The sequence below is a fragment of the Azolla caroliniana genome, unplaced genomic scaffold, assembly GCF_043228905.1.
Source record: "Azolla caroliniana isolate FFs.n. ecotype wild unplaced genomic scaffold, voAzoCaro1.0.p SCAF_243, whole genome shotgun sequence".
Lineage (NCBI taxonomy): Eukaryota > Viridiplantae > Streptophyta > Polypodiopsida > Salviniales > Salviniaceae > Azolla > Azolla caroliniana.
Genome location: NW_028230678.1, coordinates 27,049 through 43,359, shown reverse-complemented (window position 1 = coordinate 43,359; position 16,311 = coordinate 27,049). Strand labels below are relative to the sequence as shown.

The 16,311-nt window shown below is 35.3% G+C and overlaps 1 protein-coding gene across 1 annotated transcript; it reads right to left on the bottom strand.

Moving 5' to 3' along the window:
• Window positions 1–6,176: 6,176 nt before the first annotated feature.
• LOC147848739 (uncharacterized protein At5g01610-like) lies at window positions 6,177–10,804 on the bottom strand. Its single transcript, XM_087338174.1, has 3 exons — window positions 10,520–10,804; window positions 9,333–9,387; window positions 6,177–6,771 (listed from the first exon to the last, which is right to left on the bottom strand). Exons 1-3 carry the CDS (start codon window positions 10,604–10,606, stop codon window positions 6,392–6,394), a joined length of 522 nt encoding a protein of 173 aa, XP_087194300.1. The 5' UTR covers window positions 10,607–10,804; the 3' UTR covers window positions 6,177–6,391.
• Window positions 10,805–16,311: the final 5,507 nt, after the last annotated feature.

Sequence of the window (16,311 nt, the reverse complement as noted above, 5' to 3'; positions counted from 1 at the left end):
ACCTCAAAAATACGATTCCTATGTGCCTCTATATCATCTTGAGTAATATTTTCTGATAAGAACCATAGATTAGGACCAGATGTTAGGCTCAACCCTGGCATAGATCAACATCGTCGGGCTCCTCCCTGAAACTGTGACTGCATCCACAAAAATGCATACCAGGATGAATGTTCACAATGCAACAATGTTTGTGTCACACATCATGATACTAAAGCTAAGACCCATATGATTATGGAACAGAAGGATAACATGTACAACTAAAGGTTTAAATATTTAGAATCTGGTTGAGGGAGGCTGGGAAGGGTAAAAATCACCCTTCCATAAGAAACAGGAAAAGTCAAGGCATAGGTGAATACTCGGGGCCGTGGGTAGAAAAAGCAAACACAAATAAACAGAACCATAGATACCCACACCACTAGGAAGTAAGTCCTGAAAAAGAGAGGTTTGGGGGACTAACGTAAAGAAATGAGCTGTTGAAGATGCATAAGAGCCTGAGGCCAAGTTTGGTGACACAGACAGTGTTTGAAAGGACCCAGGACCCAGTCTGGTGAATCTGCTAGAAGCATGCATTGGGCAGGAATCTCAGTCGTCTGTGCTTCCCAAGTCCAGAAGAAAAGAACTTGGCTGCCTGAAGATGAATAAGGGACCAGGACTAAGTATAGTGACACCTACAGACCAAGACTGGTAAATGTACCATAAGAAAGCATATGGCCAAAATCCTTCTTGTTCATGCTCAAGAAAACAGAGTACCAGGTTCAGAAGTAAAAAACGGAGCTGCATGAAGATGCATAACGACCTAGGCCAAGGCTATTGACACCAACAAAATTTGACAGGATCCAGGACAAGGTCTAATGAACCTACAAGAAGCCAGCATTAGATAGAAAACCTGGTTGTCTTAGCTGGCACGCCAGGAATCTAGGCCAGAGAAGTAGGAAATGGAAAATACAGGTAGTAATAAGCTTGCGGATAATCAGAAGTAATTGCAGAAAAATAAGGGAAGCAGGATGTTCTCAGATAATCAGAAGTAAATAATGGTATGAAAAGCCTCAATAATAATACATGAAAATACGGAAATAAAGGGGGACAAGAAATAAAACATCTGGAGTAAACAAAGAACATAAAGAGCAAACAGCTCTATCTTTTCCTTTCCCATTAAGAAAAAGAGTGAGTAAGTAGAATCTCAGAAACCAATAAAAGGCACCCAGAAGATGAATCAACAAACACAGGGAACCACACAGTATATACAGTAAGACGAATAGAATTATCTGTTTAAAGTAACCAGCAAGGGCATGAGAGGATTTCGAAGATGCTTGGCAGATCACAGAATGGACAATTCACAATGGGAAGCAGTGGAGAACTCAGCCAGCACCAAAGCAATGGCAACAATAAACTAAGCAAAAGGTTAACAAACAGAAAATAGATGCCCATATCACATTCACAAAAGGGAAAACCCCAAACACAAGTTTGTGCCTAGACAGCAAATGGCTTGAACCAAAATAGGTTATTCTGAGGAAATGGCTTGAACCAAGACTTCCCCCAAGCAGGTTATGGGATATCATGGGATATCATACTCAACTCTTGTTCCAAATTAACCATTGTTGGCATATACCAGCAATTTTCAGGTGCCTAGGAGGCCTCCCTGGATCAAAATAATCCAACCACACAATATGACCAAACTTCTGTATGAACCATGAAAGGAATCAGCAATGTCATGATGTTCGTGAAGTATAATCTGTATGCATCTTCAATATGCTTTGTGCACAAATTTTCACTTTGGACTGCCTTAAGCTTTGTATTGATCAAAGTAAATTATGTATCTTAGATTATACAGTCATTGTCGATGATACCATGGTTTGTTCCCAGCCCCCCTAATTGGCTATACTGATCATTTTTCGTCACTTCCAGAAGGCTTACACCCTGATTGTTGATTTGCAGCATCACTACATATCACAAGCATACTGAAGTTCTGTTACTGGAGTGTGATTAAGGCTCATAAGCTACGATGGTCATTGCTTGACATTGATGTTGTTCTACGTTATAAATAATCATGATTCACATACAGAACATATGTATTTTCGATTATGAGATCACGTGCAATGATGCCATACAATGTTCAAAGGTCTCTTCTTTAGATTCCCGCTATATTCCGACTTCTTGATTTCCAGAAGGCTTATGATCTGGTTAGTTCTAATTTTAGAGCATCATTGTACATTGCATATCAAAGTACCAGAAGTACCAAACTTCTGGCTACTTGATGGTTCTGTAAGATATTAACTATGATGATCATTGACTGCAACTAACGGTGTTGCATATTACAACTGTTTTTTAAAATTACTGAAGTTTGACAATAGGTCATGACCTTTAATACACATGAGTCTGACCTTTCGTGCGTCATTTCACAAGTGCCTAGCTCTGTATCACAAGTACCTTTCATCAATCTGCTTAATTTGTTTTCGCTATGGGCCATGAAATTCAGTAAAAAAGAGTCCAACCTTCCATATGTCATTTCACAACTATATGACTATCTACCATACTTACCTATACATCTATCTACCTATCTATATCACATATGTCATCAACTTAGAAAAGATACTGACACATCGTTGGCATACATGGTTTCTAACCTTGATCCAAATAAAAAGGAGAAAGGAAACAGTTTTCAAGGCGTACATTTCAATTCTTGTTTTTCGAGGGTTTTATTGCCTGCTTTCTTTTGTGCCATTTTTGTTGCTTGTATGAAATGGGAAAGGGGAAGGAAGAGCTCTAAAATAACTTACTGCTGAGACGCGTTTGGCGAGGAGGCGAACTTTCCCCTTCACGTCTCCGCAGAGAAGGATCCTGACGGGCGCCATTACCTCCTGCAGAGTTGTATGTATGTTAAGGTAGTGTGGCCTTGGTGAGATTTGAACCCAACTTCTTTTCTTCCATCTTTTCACTCTCTTTTTTTAACTCTTATCTGTCTATCTATCTATCTATCTATCTATCTTGGTGAGAACACACTATTATATCAATAAATGTGTGTGAATAACACTGACTTACCAATGGGTGTCACAATGAAGTATGGTCGCCCGCTAACTATACAGGTAGTGGACCATTTCGAATTGCCATTAGTCAAGATGAACACTCCATTGAGGACAGATTAGATAGGTCTATCATCAAACATAAAAGCTTCGCGCATGTCCCGATCACGATGCAATCCCTGGTACCTCATAAATAGGAAAATGATATCCATCTCTTATTTTGGGTCGACCCGTGTGAATTGTGCAAGCACCCAATGTCTTGGCATCAAATAACATTGTGAAATAACTTGCCAATTTTGAGAAATGACATATGAGAAGCAATCGGACATTCTATGAAACAATGAGTACCATCTTCCATTTGAATAGTGCAAAAGAAGCAATTGCTTGTTGTTAATCCATGTCACAGTAGTGCTAACCCCAAAGAAAACCCCCAATCAAAACTCTCCAAAAGCCCTTCACTACAAGTGACAATTTAAAATGCCAACAACAATTTTAGATGTGCCATTGTCCATAATCAAAGTTATGTACTTTCCATTATTGTTCAACTTTCGATGATATCGAATAGACTCAACATATCAATTATACAAAAGATTTGTAGTCCCTTGTAAACTCTCTCTCTCTCTCTCAATTGATTCAGAAGGGTTCTTAGTGGATGGAATATGAGACGAAACGGTTTGAAAAATGGGTTGCATCGCATTTCAGGACAATTCATATGCATTTATTCGTGAATGTGGCTTTCCACAACACCAATGTATCATAGTTTAGGAAAGACATGAAGACTCCTATTCATGCATACATTGCTAATGTTGCACCAAACTGCAAATAACTATCTTCTCAATATAGGTAAATCATGTTCATCAATACATGTTAGAGCTCATCCATTTATCTATCATCCACACATTGCTTCAATATTTGTCCCTGACAAGTTCCCAAGTATATCTCACTTCTATGATACTCCACCTTCATTGATATGCGATGAGTTTGCATTCCCCACATTGTCAATCCAAACCTATCCATTACAAAAATATTTCTCTTGTGATCACAATGTGTACTCTTACTTGAAGCGTTCATTAGAAAAAGTTTTGAATAATGACATCCAAGAAACAACCTTGCACATTGTTGTGATGCTTTTAGCATAAATGTGCAAACCTAGCCATATGTACTAATTGGAAGGGTATCTATAAAAAGGAAGGAAACGATATTCATTGTCTTTCCCCATTGGCTTGTATCATTATCTTCGTCAACATTCAACCTTTAGGTGTGTATCAAGGAAGGTAAGGACATAAACATATACGCAAAGCATGCACTCTAAACTTTGGGATATAAGGAATGTTGAGTCCTTAATTTCTAGGAGCAATAAGATTCCACAAACATATGCATGATTACAGGTATTGCTCAATGTAGTATCATGATCTTGAGCAAAATTCTCGTACTATTGGAAAAATATCTTACCGGAAGTTACAAAGACTATTATGTATTCTCCCTTGAAAGGAACTTTTATTGTAGTTGGAAATGTGATTATACCTTAGTAGTTGATCTTTGAGGCAGGTGGAAGCACACTTGGCTAAAAGACATAAAATATTCGGCATTTCAAAGAATGCAACATGTAAAGATCATTTAAAAAATACGTCCTTCTTATATGATGTATGCCCCAACACGCGCACAAATGTAGAGATATTGCTATGTTACAATGTACTTTCCCTTGGCCCGTTGTTGAAATGTTTTTGTAACATAACATGCAAACTAATAAACTATTATAGGGGTGATTAGAAATATTTGTAGTTATAGTCATCAACTTCATTAGTTGTTTGTAAACATGACAAATTTACATTGGATTTTAATTAGTAGGTTTGGAATATTAATCTCTCAAATTAATTTGCGTGAATGACTTAAATACGAAAGTTCCAAACTTAGTTGAATTTTCTACCCAATGACATCTACGTTTTTATTGTCATCCACACTATCTTTTTCGTCACTTGATTACAACATGATATTTCCCCTTCACAAAGCCACTATCTAATTTTACTTTAGGTTTTATGATTTGATGACCACATGCAATCAAATATGATATGTTAATCATTAAAATTCATGCTTGTTTACAAATAATGGTAATGGCACTTATTTTTGGCAATTGTTGCAATGGAGATTTTCCACACAAAGTCTATTTAGAATTATAGCTATGTGCTCACGTTATAACTTTAGAAGTTAGAACACACATAATTAATTTTAAATATGTATATAATTAAGGAATCCAATATTCATGACCACATATAATTAATTATTTCAATGCTTGATTAGGTTGGGCTTTTCACAAATTTTTCATTGTCAAAACAAAAGCAAACTTCAAAATTATTCAATTCAGCCATTTAAAGAAGCATTACATATGGTTCCAAATCAATTGCATGCACAATTTTTCTCCAATGGAAAATGAGTGCACAAGATAAAGTTTTTAATTCCATAAAGTTTAAAGTACGGTATGGAACATATGAGTGCATAAAATGTTGCAATATTCATCATAAGTTCCTAATATGGTATCAATGTAGTTTTCCACGAATTCATTGGATTTGGTTCCTAGGATGAAAACAATTCTTAGAGGGAGGAGGCTAAGGTAGTTGTGATATGATATTGGCACATTGCACAAAGGGTTGGGGATCAATGTGTAGCCCCCATGTGTGGGACCCAAGGAAATAACTAGCATATCACAATGGCTTCACCGTCTCCCTCTTCATATTCTACTAGACACCACTATTACCACTTTGTTGGTCTCAAACTATTTCACTTGCAAACTTTGAGGCAACTTTTTGATCGTGTCTCAAAAAGTGGAATGGGTTACTCATGAATTTGCTATCAATGGAAAAGCCACCAAAAATTTTGTCACAAACTAGAAAGCGATGGACAAGGAAAGTCTCATCATAAACAATTTTGTTTCGTGATTGGATCATAGCACGTTATGTATTCATCTTAAATGGATTGAAGAACACGAGCATGTAAAGTTCAACCATAGCTAATATGTTTGATATGGTTTAATAATCATGTACTCACAAACACATCTACTTTAATCAATAAAATGTTCGTGTATGTTGGGCATTTACAAAATCTATAATTGTTAAAATAACAAAAACATTTCCAAATTATAGAGACCCAAACAAGGCAACATGCTAGTTAAACAAATATGTATTTCTTTTAGAAGTCAAATACCCATAGACAAGTATTTAAGTAAATGGCATACATCATTGAATGTCTTGGATATGATGATCTTTGACAAGACTTATTGTCAAAAGAAAAGGGTACTTGAAAAATATAGAAACCTCACAATTAGCAACATATATACACATACATCACGAATGAATTACCACCCCAAGTACATTGAACTAGAAATCATCTACTTCAACACCATCTCTAAGAACATTGTAAGCTTCGAATGGTCTAGATTTTTTGAAGCCCACACCAAAATACACGTTCTCAGATTTTGGTTCATCTACAGTTATAGATGTCACATTCACCCAAACAAGAATTTTCGTTTTCATCCCTTCAATGTTTGTGAGGCGGCCTTGCGAAATTAATGCTGTGATTTGGGTTGCATATCTTACAATTGAGGAATCTCTGAATCTCACTTCACATATTGAAGGAAGGAAGATAGTTAGCTTGCCTCTAGCTTCAGCCAGTTCATAATGAGTGACAGATTTTGGAAAAATTCCCTTTGGCAACCCATTTGCTTGTAGCAGTTCTGGTAATGACATTTGCATCTTCCCTGAAAATTCCATAAAGGCACTACTGTGAGACCACAAGTAACAATATTAACAGCTTACATGAAAGTGGGTACCTTTGTAAGACTTAATCTCTCTCTGTACATTTCACTTCATTTTATCATGTTTCTACGCTATATCTAGTGGTAAGTTGAAATTTTATTCTTTGTTTGAATTATATCATTCACATACTTCATATGCTTAAAGTTTACTTCTCTTTACATCAAAAGTACGGAACACAACCATTTGGTTGAGAAATCTCAGCACAACTGTAAACTAGGTGATTTAAGAAAAATAATATCAACTCAGATCAACATCTATTGACAACCAAATCCATTTCATTGACAGTCTTGATGCAACTTCAAGCATTGATGTAATTTATTGGTCGTGCTGAGCAAAACATCAATTGAAACGTAACTTTCAGTAATCTGTTCCATGCATTTGAGATCAAGCAACACTGATTTACTAGATCATGCATAATGTAGAGGTTGGACATATATAATAGCAAAAACTTTGATTCAAGCAGTAATCTTGCCTTCGTGTAAATTAGTCTTGCTCTTGGTGAGATTGCATGTTTCGGTAATGGGGATATCTACATTTTTCTCGTCTAAAAATCTACATTTTTTCCAGGAATGTCTGTTGTGCAAGGGATAGCCAGGCTACTTTAAGAAAAGTTTTCCTAATTTATTACATTTATATTTACTTTGGTTTGTTGTTATCCAAGATGAGATAGGAATTTCTCAGATTTAATGGTATCAATTTTCTCATCTGCCATTTTGGGCTATTAAAGAGAAGTTTGGGAGAGGTTTTCAAATTAGTGAGACTGAGAACATTTGACTCGAACGACACTATACATGGAGAAATTGTAGACAGTGGCATCATGAAGATTACCACAAACATTTCTTGGCATTTATTATGGATTCCTTTCATACAATGAGTTACCAAAATAGCTAGTATGAGATGCTCTTTTTACATGCTGAAATCACAATTGTGGTGCAAGTAATGCTGATTTACTTGATGGATTTTAGATCCTTACTAGCTGAACTAAGAAATTTGCAACCTCTATTAGACCAATACCCATTGCATTGATTCATTGGAGAAAAATGGCATCGTACTCATCCAAACATGAAGAAGAGAGATACAAATTCCTCGCGATTGAAGACTGTAACAGGGCATACAGGATATTTGATAAAACTCACCAAGTACATCCATTCCTGTGTTTTATATGGCTATGTAAAATCCCTACACAACCTGCTTGAACAGTTGACCTACTTCACCACACTTGACCAAATACCAACCCTAGGGTTTTCTTATCAGTGAAGGTACAGTACATAGACGAGGATTTCCACACAGCCTTTGACTCAGGGTTCCTCAAAAAGTGCAACGGGGGATTTATGCATTGTATAACTTGGGTCTCAATGGGCTATCAAATGTTGTATTTAATAGATATATGCCTAAATCAGGCACAAGCCTCCATTGGTTGCTTATACTGATCTTCCTAATATGTGGATGATATCATTTAATTTCCAACTCTCCAAATGGGACTGCAGAGATATCTAGAGATCATTGAATTCGATATCACTGAAGTACAGATAATTAGAACAGTTTCTACACAGAGAAACGAGTGGAACGGTAATTTGTCTACCTAGATGGAACACTTACAGGATCAGGATTCTCTCTACGAGAGACAAGTTGTCGGTGCAATTTCGTGAACAAGGGTCACACTGTGATAATTTGGCACACTTGTCACACCATCAACTATTCTCTATGAGGTGGAAACATGGGGACTCAATATCCATGAAACAAACTAGTGGACAGATTTAGAGAGCACCATTGGCCTTCATGTCTTCCAGATGAATCAAGAGTAAAACTTCAATGCCTCACAAGATAGCCCATGCTGAGTTAGTTAGGGGGCACTCCCACTTAGTGAACAAAAGAATGTAATCTATTGATAGAAAACACTATATGCTGAAAACCTAAAGCAAGGATATTTTGACCAAACTGCAAAGTAACTGTAGCAAAGATTGATGATTGGGTAAAGACAGTGAATAGATCTCAACTAAAAATAAAAAAATAGAAGATATCTATGATAGAGTACCATTGCTCAAAATAGAAATCCAATATATTTTAGAGCATACATATCACGTGAAATTTCAGCATAAATTTCAGTGCCTATCTCACAGAGATTTAGAATGTCCCTACCTCTCATTCACATACATTCTACAAATAATCGGTTTCCTTTTAATGAAGTGATTTCCACACCTTGATGCCCAGAATCCCGTAACGAGTGAATGTTTTTTAGGAACCTAACCAAGCAGATTAGAAGAAGAAGCTGAACAATAGATGCAAGACTATTAAGGGATGTGAAGTTTCAGTGATACCTCCAAATCTCTTCATAATATTAGAAAAGAAAAAGCGAGAAACTATGGAAATGTGACATTTTTCTTAAATTCCTACAACATAAATGTAAATAGGATGATTTAGTTCAAATACCAATGTCCATATTAGCAGAGACTCCTTTGAATTTGGAATAAATAAGCAACTAAAAATGATTCATACTGAGTACCTCTTATCCTGTTAAATATGCGTTTTGCTCCTTCTTCGACGCTGGTTTGAAGTGACTGGAAGTACAAATCTTTATACATCATTGATCAATCAGTGAAAGAAAATCCCTCTCCCTCACATATATATACACAGATCAGGTTGGAGATAGATGCATGATATTCGACAAAAAAGTGATCAAAGGGTAGAAAGTTCATACAATATCAACCTTTGAATGGATCAATTATTTGCACGAGGAATGCACAATGTTGATTGATCACCATAGCAAAACAACCGTAAGGCAAGCATGTTGTGTATCTATCTATCTTAATTCATTCTGTGTCATTCTATAGAAAATGTTGTTCATTCCATAGAACTAATTGAGATCTTTCCTTTCAATGATGTTTAATGCACTTAAACACATATACCTTTCTTCGTTCCAAATAGCAAGAAAACATCAAAAGACATCAAATATATTGACACTGTTGGTATATATTACATGATTTGAGCGAGTGTTGCTCATTTCACATTCTCTCTATATTAAACAAAACAACTTCCTCCAAAAATGCTTTCATGAATCATCATGTTGAGAGATCATAAGTTCCAACAAAAACAAAAACGGTCAAATTTCACATGGAATTCATTGAGAGAGAGAGAGCAATAGATATATTTTTAACATCTACATGAGATTGATAGTGATCTATGAGACAGGACTGAGCACATAGCGAGGTTCAAAAGTGTATGACTGTCTAAACCACCAAGCCAACAGCCACAGCGGGGAGGTGGGAAGGAGATGATGTGATGTATAGCTAGAAAACACTCCCTCAAAATTGTGTGAATATGTCAATGCATGGAAACATACATTTATGTTGTAGGCATGATTACTGACAACAACGTAGAACAAAGAATAAATATGTTTGGGATCATATGCACATGTATTTCTTTTGTCATGTAAAAAAATTTGAAATTGCACATGGAATTCATTGCGAGAGAGAGAACATAACTCATTTACATACTAAATTCACTTTACTAAATGTGTTTGCAAAATTATAATCTAATTGATCGAAATTAATCTTTTCCATGACTTTCCTTTTATAACCATGTTGGATCCATTAATACACAGCCTAGATCTTTCTTTGTTTTTCGTTATTCGTTTGAAAAATCAACAGATTTTCACATAGACTTCATTAAGAGAGGGTTTTGTATACATACGTTGACATCATCACCCAGCGAGGACAACTCTTGCTCTGCTCGTTTTGCGAAGAGGAAGTTTCCTGCCTTCGAGAGTAAGCTATCCATTGCAATTACAGGATCACAACTTATGATGATGATCGATAGTCGATGGTTGATGATAGTGACAATGTTGAAGACGGTGATGATCGATGATAGACGATAGATTTATATAGATGATGCTGATTGCTGATGAGGGATCTCGCTGTTTCTGCAGATTTGACTATTCCGAAAAGGAAGGGGAGAGAGAGAGAGAGAGAGAGAGAGAGACCTCGCTTCTCTTGGTTCCCCTGTGATTCTCTCTGCGGTGAAGTTAGAAAGAGAAGAAGAAGTTCCTGAGTTTCTCTTTATTTCCAAGACACTGCCCCTAAAAGCTTTCGTTTTATCTTCTCAATAGCCGCGTTTAATTTATGGAAATTGCACGGATACCCCTCGCCTCCCACTCACCTCCTAAATGAATGATAATGCATATTGCACTCGCAACTAATCATTATTAGGGAAAAGTACCAGGATACCCCTGGAAGTTCGTCTATTTACCAGAATGCCCCTGGAAGTTCCAAATTTACCAAACTACCCCTATGTCCAAAAAAATACGCTTTATAAAGTAATTATACTCTCAAATCTACAAGCCCTATTTACCAGAATACCCTTCAAACACAAATTTCTTTACTTAAGCGATTCTTTGGGTCCTTTGTACTTAACAGTGTAGTTTTTCTTTTCTTTCTTGTTCATTGGGTTGATCAATCGTCTTCATCATTAGGATATGGGGTTACCTTATGCATTATTAGATATTTTGTAGAGTTGATAGATATATTTGATTTTGCGAATATTTTTGGAATTATACTTTTTGTAGACGGATCAAAATTAACATGTAATTATTACATTTCGACAATTAAATTTGGTTTGCAAGTATTTTTTGAAATTGATGAGATTGAGGATATTTAGTTGTGATTGCATTTTGTTAACAAATTTTAATGTAAAATCATGAAATTTGGTTTAAGATGGCATTTTAATAGCAAAGTGCTATGTGACATTTCGTTTAAAATGACATTTTGGCCGCAATTTGTTTGTGAATCCGCAAATTCATGGATTTTGGCTTCAAAATGGCGTCCCAATGGTAAATTTTGGTGTGCGATCAAGTGTTTTGGTTTTAAGATTAAGTTTTGGTCACTTCAATCACAAATTTTGGTTTTATGGGATTAAGCTAGTATAACTCGGTGTAAATTCGTAGAAATGGATTTTAAGGTGACCTTTCAATTGAAATTTTTGATATATAATATAATTTTGATAATTTAGTTTGATTTATAATATATTTTGAAAAATAAAAGTGGTATAAATTGGTCAGAATAGGTATATAGTGACATTATGGTAAATAAGTTTAGGTTTAAGGGTACTCTGGTAAATAAGGCTTGTAGATTTGAGTGTATAATTACTTTATAAAGTGTATTTTTTTGGACATAGGGGTAATTTGGTAAATTTGGAACTTCCAGGGGCATTTGGGTAAATAGATGAACTTCCAGGGGTATCATGGTACTTTTCCCTCATTATTATTACTAGGAACCGACAACGGTTTGGCCCCGTCCAAACCAAACCAATTAAGCCTAAACCGGTTTGGGGGTTTCCAATCCTAAATTGAATCGGTTTAATAAAGCCGATTAAGCCTTAAACGGCGTGGTAATCGGTTTATGCTTAACCAGTTTGAGCAACCCTATACCAAGCTCAAACCAGTTAACAAAGCTCAAGCCAAAACTGCCAAACCGTTTTTACACGGTTTGGGTGGTTCAGTTTAGGTTTGAGCTGAGCCGTTGCCGATTCCTTTTCACAAGCACCATAGCTCTAACTAACAATTTGAAAGGAGGAGAACACGAGTCTCTGACCACGTAACCTTTTGCTCGAACACTTGTGGCGCCCCATCATTCAAAGGCATTGTGATTACTCTTTGGCACAGGCGCATTACTACTCATTACCAATATGAGCAGTAATGCTCGTAGAGCCCTTACACTACTTCGCACTCGATCTCATGAGTTAGGTATTGAAGTTGCATCATGGTATCAAAATGTAACAAGTTTGAAGACATGTAAAGTATGCAATGGAGGCATAGTAGAGGATGGATGTCACTTGCTCTTCACATGCTCATCATATAGTGCAATTTGTTCAAGGTATGTTGACATACTTAGAGGGAGTGATAACTTAAGTGCCATACTTAAGACACCACCTAGAAGGTTGAGCTCATATGTGTGTGCTTTATTCACGCATGGAGATTTTGTGCTTCAATGTATGAACACCCCTTCTTAGGAAGGAGACACATATCAAGAACACATGTATACTCAGGTTCCATAGGTCAAAATTGGCCTCTTTATGGACGAAAAAAAAACTACTAATTCTAATTCTAAGAATCAAAGAAAAAATACAATGCAAAAAAGGTATTTTTCAATTTCTCTCTTGATATTATTCGAGTATGTACCCAAAGATAGTACAAATGAAATTGAAGAAAATGGCCATGGATGGTCCATTTATAATGAAGGAAGACATCATCGGCTGATATTTGAACATAAATGCATTGTCATTCGAACTTGTATGTCATATATAATGCTTGAAATGCTTCTGACCAACTAACAAATGATTGTTCATACTTCACAAGGTCACGTCATTAAATATCTTAAAATTAAACATAGAAATGCAATGGTGTAATGATGACGCTTATGTGTTGCAATATTTTGAGATCATTTTCGCTGACAAATAGCTTTTTTTATTTATCAGTAGTGTTTAAAAAGACATGGCTTTACAACCCACCATCACGAAGCCAATGGTAAGTAGCACATCTTTCCTACTTTGTTTGTAAATGGGGTTGATTTCTTTTCACGGAAAAAAAAACTTGGGGAAGCTTACTATGCCATACAAAAAATCTATTGTTTAGCATGAAACCTTTCAAATAATTAGTTGGAAAATATTTATTAAGTGGAATTCCCATATTTGAAAAGCTATAAAATCAACATAACCTCATTTAGAAGTTATTTACATGTTTTAAGATGCAGCCAACAATCAATATCATCTCTTCACCTCTCTAATCTATAATCAATTGTATAATTAGTCACTATAATTAGCCATACCATTAAGATATTGTCAAATTAAGAATATATTTTATGTCAGCCTATGTACTTTTTAATCATGATGTAAAAAAGGTTAAGGTGACGATTCAAATTTCATATGTTATTTTCATAGTTTTTTTATGTTAAATGGTAATATTTAATCATTGCAAGTAAATCTCAATCTTGATTTAAATGGAATCTAGGTTAGATTTATAATCATATCATTTTCTTTTGGTTGCTTGATGAGTAATGCATGTGGTATGAAAGTTTGTTTCTTGTGTGAGACAATTGTCCCATCAATGTAAATGATTGAAATAATAGATTTTAGTTTTTTTTTACTATTTTGTAGGATGTGATAATGATGCTATATAATATGGTCTATCTTGATGAATTTTGTAACCATTGAATACTTTTTTTTCAAATGAGTTCTATTTCATTGTCAACATCTCTATCATTTGTATTGAGCTCGTTCATACATATATATTGCAAATTCAAGATGGTTTTCAATGTTGATGGATTGGTTGATTACATGATGGTCAAATTGGTGGGATAGACATCTAATGGGCGCATAATTTACACATACCAATTGTGAAGATACATATTGGCAAGGTTTGTCAATACACTCATGTGGCTATGTCATGATGCTCATTTCGTGGAGAATCATAAATTCAAAACGCCCTTAAAATCATTCCATTCGTTGCAATAGTTGTTTGTGAAAATTATAATGTGATGGTGGTATTTATAGTAAGTTGGCTACATCTACATGTTTGAACTAGTGTTTTATCCATTGTTCTATGCGAGCAATGCCCTTTTTCCATCCACAGTAAGCTCGGGTGATGGGATATAGGATGGATACTTGTGCAACGAGGATAATCATAAAAAAACATTTGCAAGGGTAGAACCCTTAAATTAAGGTTGTAACCATAGTACGCAATATACTCGAATGCATTGGCAAACGTTCTTTTTCATGCAAATGCAAACAAATGTGCATGTTATCAAAACATTCTTATGTTTTTTTTTACACTTTTTACCTTAAAAAAATTACCTTATAATAAATAATTAATACAAAAGTATGGTATTTACTATACTGCAAGGGTGTTTACCATACTCACATGATTGAAACATTCTCGAATGTGAATGCATGTATGGTTCATACTATGGTTGTAACCTAGACAATTTAAAGAATGTCCAATGAAGTCACTTTGGGGCACTTGCCAAGTGGTGAGCAATTTTGATGTGTATTTACACTATAAAGAATAATGAGCATATTTTGTTGCCAAGAATGATAAAATTGGGATTCCAAACACAATAGCTTCTTGTGACAATGCGTTGTATTGCCACAAGAAACTCATCCTATCAAAGCATCACATATATTTTCATATGGTAAGCAAAAGAAATTTGACAACCATCAAATAATCAACACAAATTCTCACTTAAGTTCTCTAGGGATTTTTTTTCACAATTTTAGTTGACAATGATCTATGATACCATTGCTCCCAAAAGTAACATGTCATAGCATTGAATCATTATTTCATGTAAATTTGGCAAACCATATATTAAGATTTGGAATGGGTTTCATGGTGATGTTGACTTCAACCCAAAAAAATCAACCAAACATATACATGGGTCTTGTATTAGATGTGAGGATGGCCCATGAGAAAGAAAACAAAATCAAAACATTTATCGAACTACCAAAAATGTGAGACAAAAGTGCAAAATGTTAATTTATATCATGTGACATGCTCACCTATGGCATGGGATTCAAGTGCATAAATTTGATGACAATAACGGCCTCATGGATATGCTTAGAGGATTTTATATGCAAATATTATCGCTTCCATGTTGCCAATGTTGCAACTGTGATAGCAATGCACATTATGTGAGCTGAAAATTTTCCATGTGGCACTATAAAACTTATTGGACGTGTGCGTTAAAAACCAATGCATATTTTTAATAAAAAGGGTGAAGATTAACTGATAAATAAACATCAAGGCCACATATGGACAAAAACAACTAACAAATGCTCTTATGAAGCAAAAATCTATGTCTATGGAAATAAAGAGTGATGGGGAGTGCAATAATCCATGGGAAAGAATGACATAAAAGAGATGAAAAAGTAGGGGAAAAATATGCATCACACATTTGTTTGATGCATTTGGGATCTAATGTTCTTGGCAGTTCAATACATTCTGGCATTTGACTATCACATCTTTGACATGTTCAATACCTTTTGGTGATGAAAAAGCAACGAATATAAATTGCATGCGCTTGTTGAAATTGATATGTTCTCATGTTGACGAGAAGAACATTTCTACTAATATTGTGCCAAATCAATCCATACCATTACAATAAGAATGAGATTCATTTACGTATAAGAGACCATTAGAGATGGAACATGGTTTTGACATGCTAACAAATTATTGCAAAACATTAGAATTAATTGTCAAGGTTTCCTAGGTTACAACGTTTTGCGATAATAGTGTCTACTATTTGAATCGATCATGGATGGACACATTTCCTTACTATGTATGGTTGCACATAATATATAGACATATAACTTTATTCATCATGTGAGAAACTTTGGATGCCCTCAGAAATTATTGATTGGTGGTTCTTGACTACCCATGTGAAATTTGAAAGTTTATATATGCAAATGTATAATAACAACGCTTGCGCCTTGTAACA